The sequence below is a fragment of the Morone saxatilis genome, unplaced genomic scaffold (genome assembly GCF_004916995.1).
Source record: "Morone saxatilis isolate NCDOM2014 unplaced genomic scaffold, NCSU_SB_2.0 Contig17, whole genome shotgun sequence".
NCBI classification, from domain to species: Eukaryota; Metazoa; Chordata; class Actinopteri; family Moronidae; genus Morone; species Morone saxatilis.
Genome location: NW_023339729.1, coordinates 4,728,624 through 4,741,580, shown reverse-complemented (window position 1 = coordinate 4,741,580; position 12,957 = coordinate 4,728,624). Strand labels below are relative to the sequence as shown.

General features: G+C 38.9%; 1 protein-coding gene, 1 long non-coding RNA gene and 2 other non-coding genes across 4 annotated transcripts in view; 1 reads left to right on the top strand and 3 right to left on the bottom strand.

Moving 5' to 3' along the window:
• The window catches only part of exosc9 (exosome component 9), a 4,884-nt gene extending 1,849 nt beyond the window's left edge, over positions 1-3,035 (top strand). The window contains 8 exon segments of the mRNA XM_035661037.1: positions 1-81; positions 373-455; positions 1,192-1,324; positions 1,503-1,591; positions 1,717-1,863; positions 1,970-2,151; positions 2,327-2,405; positions 2,521-3,035. The exon segment at positions 1-81 is cut by the window's left edge and continues 3 nt beyond it. Of these exon segments, the coding sequence (XP_035516930.1) occupies positions 1-81; positions 373-455; positions 1,192-1,324; positions 1,503-1,591; positions 1,717-1,863; positions 1,970-2,151; positions 2,327-2,405; positions 2,521-2,584 (858 nt within the window). The 3' untranslated portion in view covers positions 2,585-3,035.
• Positions 3,036-3,279: 244 nt separating this feature from the next.
• trnaq-cug lies at positions 3,280-3,351 on the bottom strand. The gene has a single exon. It is a non-coding gene; the product is annotated as a tRNA-Gln (tRNA).
• A 321-nt stretch (positions 3,352-3,672) lies between these two features.
• trnai-aau lies at positions 3,673-3,746 on the bottom strand. The gene has a single exon. It is a non-coding gene; the product is annotated as a tRNA-Ile (tRNA).
• Positions 3,747-9,783: 6,037 nt separating this feature from the next.
• LOC118326818 lies at positions 9,784-12,838 on the bottom strand. Its single transcript, XR_004796660.1, has 2 exons — positions 12,563-12,838; positions 9,784-10,791 (listed from the first exon to the last, which is right to left on the bottom strand). It is a non-coding gene; the product is annotated as an uncharacterized LOC118326818 (long non-coding RNA).
• Between the last annotated feature and the right edge of the window lie 119 nt (positions 12,839-12,957).

Below are 12,957 nucleotides of genomic sequence, written 5' to 3'. Positions count from 1 at the left end.
GCTGCCAGCATCGCTGCCATCACCGCTCTGTGCCACTTCAGACGCCCTGATGTGGGCATCCAGGGAAATGAAGTGACATTGGTGAGTCAGCAACAAACACAGCTGGTGGTGTCTCTGCTTCACTGAGTCTGATGCTTCCAAACTGCTCGGTTATGTGAATATGTGATGTGAGGACACTAACAGAGGATGTAATGTAGGATCTTTGTTTCTTTGCTACAAACAGACCACTGGTTAATCATTGAAAACTGTCTCATGTCGGTGTCAACATGTCTTTTTATTGTCACAACAAAAGTGTTATAGTTATGTTGCACCACAGATATTGGGATACTCCGTGTTGGTTGTAATTTTGTGTTTATTCCTGTGCTCCCTCAGTACAGTCCAGAGGAGAGAGACCCTATTCCTCTCAGTATCTACCACATGCCCATCAGTGTCAGCTTCTCCTTCTTCCAACAAGGGTAAGGAGCCATATTTGAGTATAAATTAGAGTCCTTTTCTGTACAAAGTACCAGAATGTTTTTATTTGAGGGGTGCCCTGTTAATTCAGCTGCATGGTCGTTTTGGAGGATGCAGTTTGTGGTGCTGTTGAACTGCTGCATTATACAGAGAGATTGTGACAGTGGTTCAAAGCCCCCATATTTTTTACATATATGTATTAAATATATATATGCTCTGCAAATGATCATTTTACAACACTTATCTAAAACAGTTCCAACAAATGAAATCTGAGAAAAATCTCAAGTCTGTTTATTGCCAAGTAGGTTTTCACATATCAATAATTTTATATTATAGTGCATAATGGTCACAATAAACAGAGTAAGAAAAAGAGAAAAGAACACAAAAGTACAGCAAAAGTCAAGAATCATAAATATAAAAATAAAAATATAAATTTATATGATAAAATATGCATAATATTTGTTTCAAAATTAAATAAAGTTGAACAGTGTTTGTGTGCAATATGCAAAAATAATAACAACCTAGGAAATAAAACATTAGATATTTTATTATGTTTTATTAGACTGAATTTGTTTTAGCTACATGGACTGGAAACAAACTGGAAACTGTATACTAAATACTAAAAACCAATGAATAAAAAGTATGTAGACGACTAACTGAAGCTCTCCAGTCATTGGATGAACATTATCCATCCTCATACGAAGCTTTCTTCTTCTACACTTCATGTTCTTTCTGCAGAACCTATCTGCTGGTGGACCCCTGTGAGCGGGAGGAGCGGGTGATGGACGGCTTGCTGATGATCGCCATGAACAAACACAGAGAAATTTGCTCCATCCAGTCCAGTGGGGGCATCATGTTGCTAAAAGAGCAGGTGAATGGAGTCTAGATAATGTCGCACTTGTTTTTGCAGCTATCAAGATCAGTTATATTGAAAATGATGTCACATACGTCACAATCTTCCATATATGCAGGGAAAGCTGCTCGCCACAAAAACTTATTCACATGATAAAAATACCACCAATGTATTTCTTGTGTGTGTGCTGTTGAAGGTGATGAGATGCAGTAAAATAGCCAGCGTCAAAGTGTCTGAAATCACAGAACTCATCAGCAAAGCCCTGGAGAACGACAAGAAAGCAAGGTGAGCTGTAACGTCACATTACCACACTTCAGTATTAAACGGCGGAAGTGGAAATTAACCACAATTTCAACTTTTAGTTTTGTCATCAGAACATATGTACGAACTCTGTATTATCATTTTTTCAGGAAGGCGGGTGGTAGGTGTGGTTTTGCGGAGTCTATGCCTCAAGAGCGAATCACAGCACTGAAAATGGAAGAGACTCCAGTGGAGATGACAGATGTGACGGATAGAGCCAGTGAAATCATTCAGAAATCCGAGGCCCCGCCTCAGACGTATCCTTTACTGAGCCTGAATACCTACAAAATGTGTCTCTGTCCCTTTTCTGTCTTTCACTTTGACGTATTATATCCACTGTGGCTCCTTAACCACACCTCCCAGGGTGCCTTCCCCAGTGGTGCCCGTCCCGGGTGTGGGTCAGGTAGGGCAGGGGCTGCAGAGCTCCTGGGGGCTGGAAGAGGATGATGAAGAGGAGGAAGAAAATGACAACAGTGGTGAAGAACAGGAGGAAAAAGTAACAAAGATGGAAGAGGAACAACATGAAAAAGAGGAGAGCAGAGGAGGTTATTTAATGTTCTTAATATATATAATAATAATCAGCAAATGAGCAACAAAAACTTTGACAGAAGTGATGCAATAGGCATCACTGTTGGGTAACTTTAGGTAATAAATGATTATTCTCTGAGTGTGTTTTATTTTGAGTAAAAACATAAATTGGGAATTTCGTTCTATTTGCAGGAGATGTGGTTGAGATATCTGACAGTGAAGAGGAGGAGGTGGTCATACTTCAACCGGAGACGCCAGACAAAACTCCTAAGTAGGTGCACCAGTTGGCTCTTCTATGTGTAGTAGATTGTATTTAGCAACTGAGGAGGTATGCACACAAGTAATGTTTTATTTTTTTTATATTTATATTTCTTTCTTCCTCTCAGAAATACAGGACCAGGTTCCCACCAGAAGGGGGCAGCAGCATCAAAGAAAAGACAGAAAAAATGAAAGGATCTACTTGGTCTCACAGCAGTCAGAGATCTTCATACTCAGTGCCAGAGACTGCAGCATCTATTCATGATAAAGACTTCTGTCTTGGCTGAAATGATTCCTACCTGTTATAGCTGAGAACTGGATGAAATAGATGTTACAGTACAGACACTTACTGCACACACTTCCAAGTGTTGAATTCTTACTCTCAAGTTTACTTCTTGTTTGTAGCCACTTGCATCCAGTTAGAAACAGACTGTGCGTAGAGAAGTATGGAAAATGATTTGTAAGATATTTTTTTAACAACAAAAGGCTGTAAAAGCTTTTTGACGGGTATGATTAAAAAGAATATTCCCAACAACTGTTAGGTGTATATCAGACGTTTACATTTCAGTTTGCACAGTGGTATATTTTTGTCTGTGGTGCTAATGTGTGAATCGAAATAAAAAAGAAAATATATGAATCTTTATTTTTGTAAGTTTTCTGGTTGAAATTCAACAACAATCACACCTTTGAAAATATTGTAAGCATGCAGATGTTTTTGTTTTATGTATGTTGTGTTTATTATAGTTGTGGCTGGAATGGCAAATATTACTCTGAGACCTCAAAGTTGTGTATACAATAATTCAGTTGCTATCATTTAGTAAAATGCGTAAGGACTGATTAAAGATTTGTGTGAAGTAATAAAATCTTAAAGCCCTGATATAAAAGTCAGGTTCCACCGAGATTTGAACTCGGATCGCTGGATTCAGAGTCCAGAGTGCTAACCATTACACCATGGAACCTCAGTTAGATAACGTTCGAATGGTTGTTTCATGTAGTATTCAATAATACACTCAGGATAACCTATCCTGTATTATTATCAGACGGAGTGTTTGTTAGCATATTGATGAACTACTGAAAATACTATAGATATAAAAGGGTTCCTTATTGAGAAATCGATTACACTATTTCCGTTTCTATTTCTATTGTTGACTAATTTATAATTTAACGTTATGTAATAGTTAACTTTATATTACGGTACATATTGTGAGAAAGTAATGACAGATGATAAGTAACTTAAAGATTGTCAGACTAATTACCCTCAAACTCATCAAAATATGTATTGGCCCGTATGGGGATTGAACCCATGACCTTGGCGTTATTAGCACCACGCTCTAACCATCTGAGCTAACCGGCCACGAGATGCACGCGTGTCCGTATCCTTCAAGTAGAAATCATGATATCAATCAGAAACGTGGTTTCTGGTGTGATGTATGGTGGTCTAGTTATAGTTCAAAGCTGATGATGACCTCAAAGTGTCATTTCCTGTAACATAGAGCATAATGTATATATTTCAGAGGAACACACACACACTCTCTTTCTGTTCTCTTTCTGACCTCCCTGAGTCTGCACTGTCCCTTCATTCACCAATACACCTATGAACTGGTTTTAATAAATGAACTGGCTTTAATAAATATGTTCAATCATAAAAGTTGATTTTGTCATGTGTAGCCTAGGGAACTGTCAAGACATGTAGTCTTGACAGTTCCCTCAGCAGATTTAGTGTCCCCACCTCTAAGTCAGTGGAGATTTTTCTTAACATACCAACTATAGTTAGTCATAATGGGTTAAAGGAGGGAGGATAGTAGTGTGACTGTAGAAATGGCACGTGTCTTACAAGGCCCCGTGCTGAGGTAGGAGGGCCTCTTTGCATGGTATTATGCAAATGCTGTGTAAAGAAATAGAAAACAGCCTGTAATATGGCAATGCTGACCAACTGCAGGTGACAGTATATTGCATGAACAACAATTCAGCTACATTCATTCTTTTCAAACCCAACCTGTGACTCTTTGTAGTCATAAAGTTGCCATTTTGCCTTCGCAAACACAGCAAATCTAATAAGGTCTGGCCTGAAGGTGGCTAAGGATTCTCTTGTTTTCACAGGCCTGTCTCCACTTGGAATCAAAATGTGTCTCAGTTCAACAGATCAAATGTTCTGTCTGTTGAGGACACATTTCTGTGATAATACATGCTGCTCATTGCGCACAGAGTGAGTCATCCAATAGGCAAAACCAGACGTAATGAATTACAAAAAGTATTAATTTAAACAGCTATTACATACTAATTATTCACTATGGCATGATGACTGTCTCACAGTGAATCAAACTGGGCCCCAGTCATCATAAAGTAGATCTTTACAGCTTCATGGTCAAGTTGTGAAATTCTCTAATTTTCTCAGAAGTGAGATAATCGTCACGTGGTTTTAGGCCAGCACAGCCCACACACACACACACACATACACATCTTTTTACACCATGCACCACCAAATACCAGGTTTTCCAAGTACCACCACTGTGAAGTTAAAATACAATAGGGTATTCTGACCCTGTTTAACAGACAGCTCACTCAGGAGGCAGGTTTATTCCTCAATGCAACCAGTTCAAGAACTGGGGATAATTTGGTGGAAAAGGGGTGCTCCTGGTCTACCGTTCTCTTCCTAATAGTTCCCATTAAATTAAAATGAATTAATGAAAATGTTGAACATTATTTAATTTGGTATGTAATGGCTACACATTTTTATAATATTGGAGAGTGCAGGAATCCATTTAGGCCCACAGCAATGATAAATAAAAATAAAAATATATAAAATAAAAAATGTTACTCATTTCCATATAACTGTTTGTCAAAGCCACAAAGAGCCACTATAGAGGGGCTATAGAGCCACATGTGATTACCTACTCCTGTACTAAAGGGGGCTCTTGAGGACCAGTATGCTAGACTGATTCAGACCAGTATATCATCAACAAACATCTGAGCTCTGGGCAACAGAGGTGTGTTAGCTTGTGTGTACAGTAAATACGTACATAATAGTGTGTAGAGAAGGAGCAGTATCAGTTTTCTATTGTGTGGAGCGGTCTATTGTCTTAAAAAAAAAAACCTAGGACTCCTGTTTGCTTACAGGTGAAGCTATAAAAAACGTATTGAGCAAATCATATCTAGATTATCTGTAAACCAGGAGAGTAAACTCGGAATGTTCTAGAAGTTGAGTTCTCGGAAATCTGATAATAAACCTTATGACTGATTCAAATCTGTCCACAACCCAGTATGCGCAAGTTTTGCTTTAAACAAAAGGAAGTGGTGCCAGACTCATACTTGGCTCATGAATGATCCATAGTATGTGTGTATGTATAATAAATCTTGTTGTGTACATGTTCAGAGATGCCCTGCAGAACCTGCAGTTATGATGCCTCAGTACATGGCACCGACAGGAGCCACATACCCTCACTTAGCCACACTCTGCCTTTGCTTCAGATTTTATGGGAGCTATATCAAGCATAATGTGAGGTGCCAGTGTTGACTGTCCCCTCTTAACAGATACACATGACTAACTGCTACATAATACTGGCTAATTCATGCTCATAAAGATCTGTGGAATCCTGCCTCTGAAGTTTTTTTGTCTTGGCCTTCTGTTTGGCCAATATCAGCTATAGCAGGCACAGCTGTACTTTCTTTCACACAGGCACCTAAACACGTGCAGCCCGGTAGTGAGTGGAAAAGTACTGGAGACTGTGACTGCACAGCAACCCTCATCACTGCCATCAACAGTCCCACACACAAAGCCACAGTTGCCTACTTAGTGTATTAAATGACGCACATAGCCAAGTGTGAGATTAGACTCATTTTGTGCTGCAAGGGGTTAAGCCTGTTTAAACACATTTAGAGATATATTAGGAGACCAGTGCCACACTATCACTGTGCCATATATATCTTTCGCCAAATTTCTTCTCTTCTCGTTTTATAATCTTCAGAACCCAAAAGCAGAGCTCAGACGAGAGCTTGCAAAGGTTCACATTTTACTGTGAAAATGTGAGTGAAGAGGTTGCGTAAGTAGAGCCAGAATGTCATAGTGGAGCTGGCAGCAGGTAAACAGAAACCGGATGAGGCAGACAGACAGACCAAGATCTCAGGGAGGAATGAACCTGAAGTACAACATCAGGCAAATTCCTTGCGTTGCTACACAAGGAATTTCAAAAGACTTTGTTCGTGGTGCTTGGACCAAGATGACGACCTGACCAATTAAACACGTGTGTGTTTTGTCATAATTACCGGATCAATGCGTTTGTCATTCATTTTGAGGTCACAGTGACCTTTGACCACCAAATTCTAATCAGTTCATCCGATACTATGTTAACAAAAATGGGATGGACGGACAGATGGACAACCTGAAAACATAATGATGTTTGTACACAAATGTACACTATTAATCCAGACAAGTTGACTATACTTAAAAAATTAGAGGCAAGTGATGGCCTTAAAGGTTTTGAGTAACTAAAAATAAAAACACTACTTTGTTTGAGTAACTTGAATGCTAATTGTCACACACTGGCTCTTTGTCCCTCCATCCAGCCACATTCCCACTTCCTCAAACCACTGCCATTCTGGCAAGCAGGTGCCCTTGGTGGAAGGGCTGGTTTGGGATGGTTTCCAAAAGGATTTTTTTTCCCTAAAGGGGAGATGGCATTGATGTGTTTCTCTCCTCTCCAGGAAGACGTCCTGACCTTGGCCTGAGGACTTGGATACCAGTTTTCAAATGACCAGGGTGGGTGACATTTCAGAACAGCTGCAGAGGACCAGTTAACAGGGATACAGGGGCATCACTGGGACAGGATACTAAAGTTTTTGAGATAAGAGGAATAAAAAGGAGAATGGAGTGAAACTAGAGGTGAGAAGGGTAGAGTGGTCATAACATTTCCTCATAGCTGTCTGGTCCAGGATGTTGTCCGACCTTGGGTATTTTTATTTCTCCTTTAGCTGAGCTAAGGGGTGTTATTCAAACATGCTAATGCAATATTAGACTGACTATGGACTACTGCTTTTTGCCTGTCAGATTAAGAACAACATTTTGAACTCAACCAGCACTAGGGCTCTGCTAATGTTAATGTTACTTATTTAAATAATTAATTCATATTGTTACTGTTGAGTCCAATTCATCTTTTTTCTATTTATTATTTTTAGGATTTTTGATTTGATTGAGTTTGATTGAAGTACTATTCAAACCCTACCCTGGACTGTACCTAGAAACAATATTTAAATGTGTTTTTGTTTTTCATGGAAACTATCCGTAACTACCAGTAAAATACCAATTAGCTAGGGGACTGCTATAATTAAGAGCAGTATCCTTTGCTTTGAAACCTGAGCACCTTCCTCCTAATTAGAGGAGTGTGTTGATTACATCCATCTGTTATAGAATGTAATATATGAATGTAAATAGAGTGAGAAGGAAGCAATAGCACTGTCCTTTTCCTCTGCAGCCTTTTCACAATTACTTTTAATGGAGTTTATTTAACCCGCTCTTTCATTAAGTCAGCGCAATAAAAATTTGCACCAGAATAAAACGTCACAGCAGTCAATCAAAGATCTGCTGAGGCTATTTTCTATCTCACTTTAGCATTTGATTCTTTACAGAGGAAAGCTGAAGCAAACAGTTTTAAATGTCTGAAAGCTGAATCAGGGTCCTATGGTCATTTCTCCAGTGAAAAATGTTGGACAAACCAGATATTAGTGAGATCTCTCAGCCTGAAAAAACCTAGCTGAACACAGTGGAATAACCCCAATATCCACCAAACAGAGTGACTACCAGGCTCAGCCTTTTCAGTCCTTTACAAAATCATGAGCATAGAGAAGCCACTCAACATAGTTGGTTTTTAGCCCCAAGCTCAAATGTCACCTAAGAGACAAACTGTTGGACCAGAAGGGATAAAACGAAACTTGGTCATACGAGAGCATTTGCACAAGCAGTCAGTATTAATAGTTCTGTTTTGAGTGTTAGGCCACCAGTCAAAGTGCTGGTCTTTGTGTCAGTGGAAGTAATACACAAGCTTCCTATTAAACAGTATATTAAACTGCACGTGCTGAGAACAGAGCAGGTTGGATTAAGTTATAGACAACATGCTCATGTTAAACAGCAACCGAAACTTTATGACAGTTTATAATAAACACATATAAACTGTCATAAAGTGTCTGTTGCTGTTTAACATGAACATGTTGTCTATAGAACCACTAGAGGTCACTAAGTCTGAATGGACCAGCCTGTCCATTTTGGGAATTGGACATCACAGGAACCATTTTCACTGCAGTTGACAATTTGACTGATATCACATCAGCAATCTAAGGTTAGGGTTAGCATTTACTGTCATTTTAATTTTATTTACTATAATTTGCTGAATGAGAGATTACCAAGATCATTATCATATCAGGTCTTACTTGACTCAACTGTGTATCATCAAATTACTAATTAAGACTTGCTTCACAACATAGCAGTTCTGCTTGACCTGGGCCTGTTTTAACAGGACAATCCACTTCAGTCTCCAAAAGTTTAACAGAACTAATAAACCACAGCTAAGCTATGAACTTAACTGGTCACTCTGCCTGAGCCCGGATGTTTTTGTAGCTATAAAAACGAGTTTGAAGGCTCATTGAAACCATGCCTCAGGCCATACCCTCCTTAAACAGTCAAACAAACAACAATAAGAGCCGGCTCTTTCAGCTCCCAAACGGCTCTTCATTCAGTGCCTTTTCTGGCTTTTATAAATAGCCTGTGATTGATATGTGTGCATGCATTTCACTTAACCTTATAATCATTTACATTCCTTAATCATTATGCTTGGCATTAAACCTTAAATAATGTAAAAACATCAAACACTATCACACATTTGTATTGAACATTTTCATTTTTCAACGTGTCTGGATTGTATATAACAGTGCACAGAATCTGTAAATACCTGTCTAATACTACTGCATATAATTGGTTGATGCATTTATATGTAACGCCAGTAAAATTACATTACTTACAACAATATACCAGACAAATAAGTGTAATGAATATAAAGGAGCCCTGTATCATTGTATGGGAATGAGGTGAAATAATGGATTTTTGGAAAGAAGTTAAACACGTGCTGGAGAGGATCACTTCTGTAGAGGTCCCTCTTGATCCTAAGATTTACATTTTGACACTAAGAAGGAATATACACTTACAGATATGTATATCCTGCAAGCCAAATAGCTCATTGTTCTTTACTGGAAGAAAACAAATATCAAGTATATCAATATCAAAGAAATGTGTTTGAAACCTGGAAAAATGCCAGCATTAGAGGTACCCCAACATAAGGAAACCCTATACTTTCATGTAAGACATGTAAGCATCCCCTCTGAGACACAAATGGCAATGAGAGTACTAGAGTTTACACCTTTTTTATTTTAAATGTACATTTTATTTATCTATATCTTTTTTTGTATATTTATTTTGGTACAGTTTGATGTCCTGTTTTTGTGCTATTGGGAAGGGTCTGGGAAAGTCGGGTGGGGGGTGTGAGACATCGTTGGTCCTTGTCATTTGTACTGAACAAATAAATAAAACAAATAAACACTGTAAACAAAAACACTTAAGCCAACAGAAACTTTCTTGCTTAATCTTGTTTTAGTTTAGCAGTTGGCTAACAACAAAAGGTCCATGCTGTCACCTTTCTAACTGTGTGGTTGATTTGATTACTTCTGATTGTATGTTATGGACAGCAAATTGCTCAATACTTGTAAAGATGTTGAAATACAAAAAGCTAATGCTAACTCCTGCACTGAGACCTTGATAAAATCACTATTTTACATTCATGCATTCATGTGAGTAAGCAGAAATGTCAAAGATAAACAGCTGTATTATAAGCTGTTGCGTTATTGTGAAAAATGAAATGAAGGGGAATTAGCAGTGACAGTAGTTGAACAGCATCACTGGTTTTTCTTCCATACTTGACAGACAATTTGTGGATCCATATTGTGGATGGAAGACCCCCTGGATGTTTTAAACAGAGTACACGGCACAGAGGATCGGTGCAGTGTGGGAAAACATGGGTAAACTGAAGACCAGCTGGGCTGCTGCATTCTGGATGAGTTTCAGGGGTCGGATGGCACATGCAGGCACACCAGCCAGGGGCGAGTTGCAGTAATCTATCGTGATGACAAGAGCCTGGACCAGAATCTGTGCTGTCTTCTGGGTGAGGAATGAACTTCTGATCCTGATAGACCAGAAAATTAATGGAGAATTCATCTGAAGGAGTGGGTTGTCACAGCAATGTTGGCAGCGACAGACAGCTGGTCACCCTGTATCACACCCAGGTTCATTGCAGTCCAAGCCAGGGACACAACTGCATTCTCAATGGTAGTGGAGAGGTCATGGATGGGAGATGAATTTCCTGGAAGGAAGAGCAGTTCAGTTTTATCAAGGTTGCGGTCTTACTTAAGAGCAGACAAAAGTATGTATTTGTTGGCTCTAAACCACAAGAGGTATTTTATTGTTTATATTCAAAGAGCATATAAGCTGTCAAACTGGAGTTACTTAAGTTGCAGTGAACAGGGAGCTTAAAGGACTAAGAGCGTGTCTTTACCTGTAAACAATGTGTTTAGAACAAAGTAATGTGCTGACTTTTATCTATAGATGAACAGTGTAAGAACTAGTTCTGCTCACTAATTGGGACTATATAAAAAGGGATATTTACAAAGTTGGACAGACAGGACTTTGACATTTTAGTCAATATGCTTTTTTGCTTTCTTGTTAAGAGTAAGATGAGAAGATTGATACCACTCAAAACTACATTACAACTACCAGCCGGTTAGCTTAGCTTTGCTCATCATAAAGACTGAAAACAGAGAAAGTGCTGGCCTGGCTCTGTCCAAAGGAAACAAAATCTGTCCACCAGCATCACCAGAGCTAACTAACATATTAAATTTAGTATATAAATAAAGTTATTTACATATTAAAGTATTTGTTTATTCTGTAACCGTGTTGAAACTCTTAAGAGTTCTACCATATGTTATTACAAACTAATACCAACAAAGTCCCCTTTGTTTTCAACAGTTTCAACCAAAGAATATACAGTATGCTTACTTTTCTCATCTATTTTTTCTACGACAAGAGGGTTCCCCTTCAAAACACAAGTCCACAAATGAATAGGTGAATGAGGCGAATGTATAAATAAATACATAGTTTTATTTTAACAACATTTCAAAACAATATCTTTATTATTACATGTTCTAAAATATAAATATTTTCATGTAGTTGCACAAAAATAGAAATCTCCTTAAATGTACTCCACTAATTAAGGAAGGGGGTTGTGGCTAAATACAGTGCAAGCAGCCTGCAAACTATGCTATCCAACACTGCAAAGCAGCAGACAAAAAACAACAACCAAAGGCACACTAAGAGAAAGGAATGCACAAGAGTTTACAGAAAATCACTTGCAGTACAATATGTTCCATACTAACACTGGTGCAACCTTGCACCAAGCTACAATATTGCAAATACAATAGCAATCACAAAAACTATAAAGCTACAATCCCTCCTAATCTGGCTGGAGCAGAGCACATAGGACAGCTAGTTCAAGCATCTCTAGCCAACCAGAAATATAAGCAAAACCAGAACCCAATGAAGGCAAATAAAGGCTGAAATTAATGCAAACTAAACTAAAGGCAGGCTAAAGGCTATGAAGGTCTAAACTCAAAGCAGAAAAGCAAGGCAAGACAGCAGTGGCAATCTCAGCTATCCATAACCAACCAGCAAAACAGCAGGGAATCTCTCTGCACTCAACAGCAAACTCTGAGCCCGATCCCTCGGCACGTCCAAGTGAAGGCATGCACAACGCGGGACAGTGTCTGACCAGCTTTAGCTTCATGTTTGTCATACAGACACAAGAGTTTAGAGCGAGAAAATCAATCTCCTCACATCAGTCTCTGCAAGAGATGCACAATATAAAGGAAGTGTATTACCCAAAATGTAAATTTTAAGCTGAAAGCCAGCACGTTGACCTTGTATCCACTGTTTCATTTAAATTCCAATGTGCTGGAGAGCTAAAACAATGAAGCATTATCACTGTTCTAATACTTGTCCCTGTATGTTTATCGAAGTAAAAGCAACCTATTAGTGAATCTAGGACACAGCTGTCTTCCTGACAGTTTATCTTTACTCACTGAAACCAAGCGAGAAGGAATTTTCACTGAGAACAGGATCCCAAAGCAATGTTACTTGTGGCTGAAAGTGGCAAATGAAACTGTCACAGACCTGACATTAACGTTGTGCCTTGGTCCGCGTGCCTTCACAGTGAGGAAATTAACACTGGCCCCTGAAATGTTGCACTCAGACTGCTCTGGACCACAGTTTCTATTTAGACTGTCACTACAGAATTCAATTCTCAAAATAGAATTAAAATAAAACACAAGACTCGTAGAGGTTACTCTCCTGGGGTTTGCAGAGCAGTTTGCAACTCCTCTCACTCGCCAGCAGAACAGCACAGAAGACAGAGGAGCTAGAGTCCAAGCTTGGGCCTAATGTCTGTTTAAATCAACAAGACTATCTGAATGCTTAT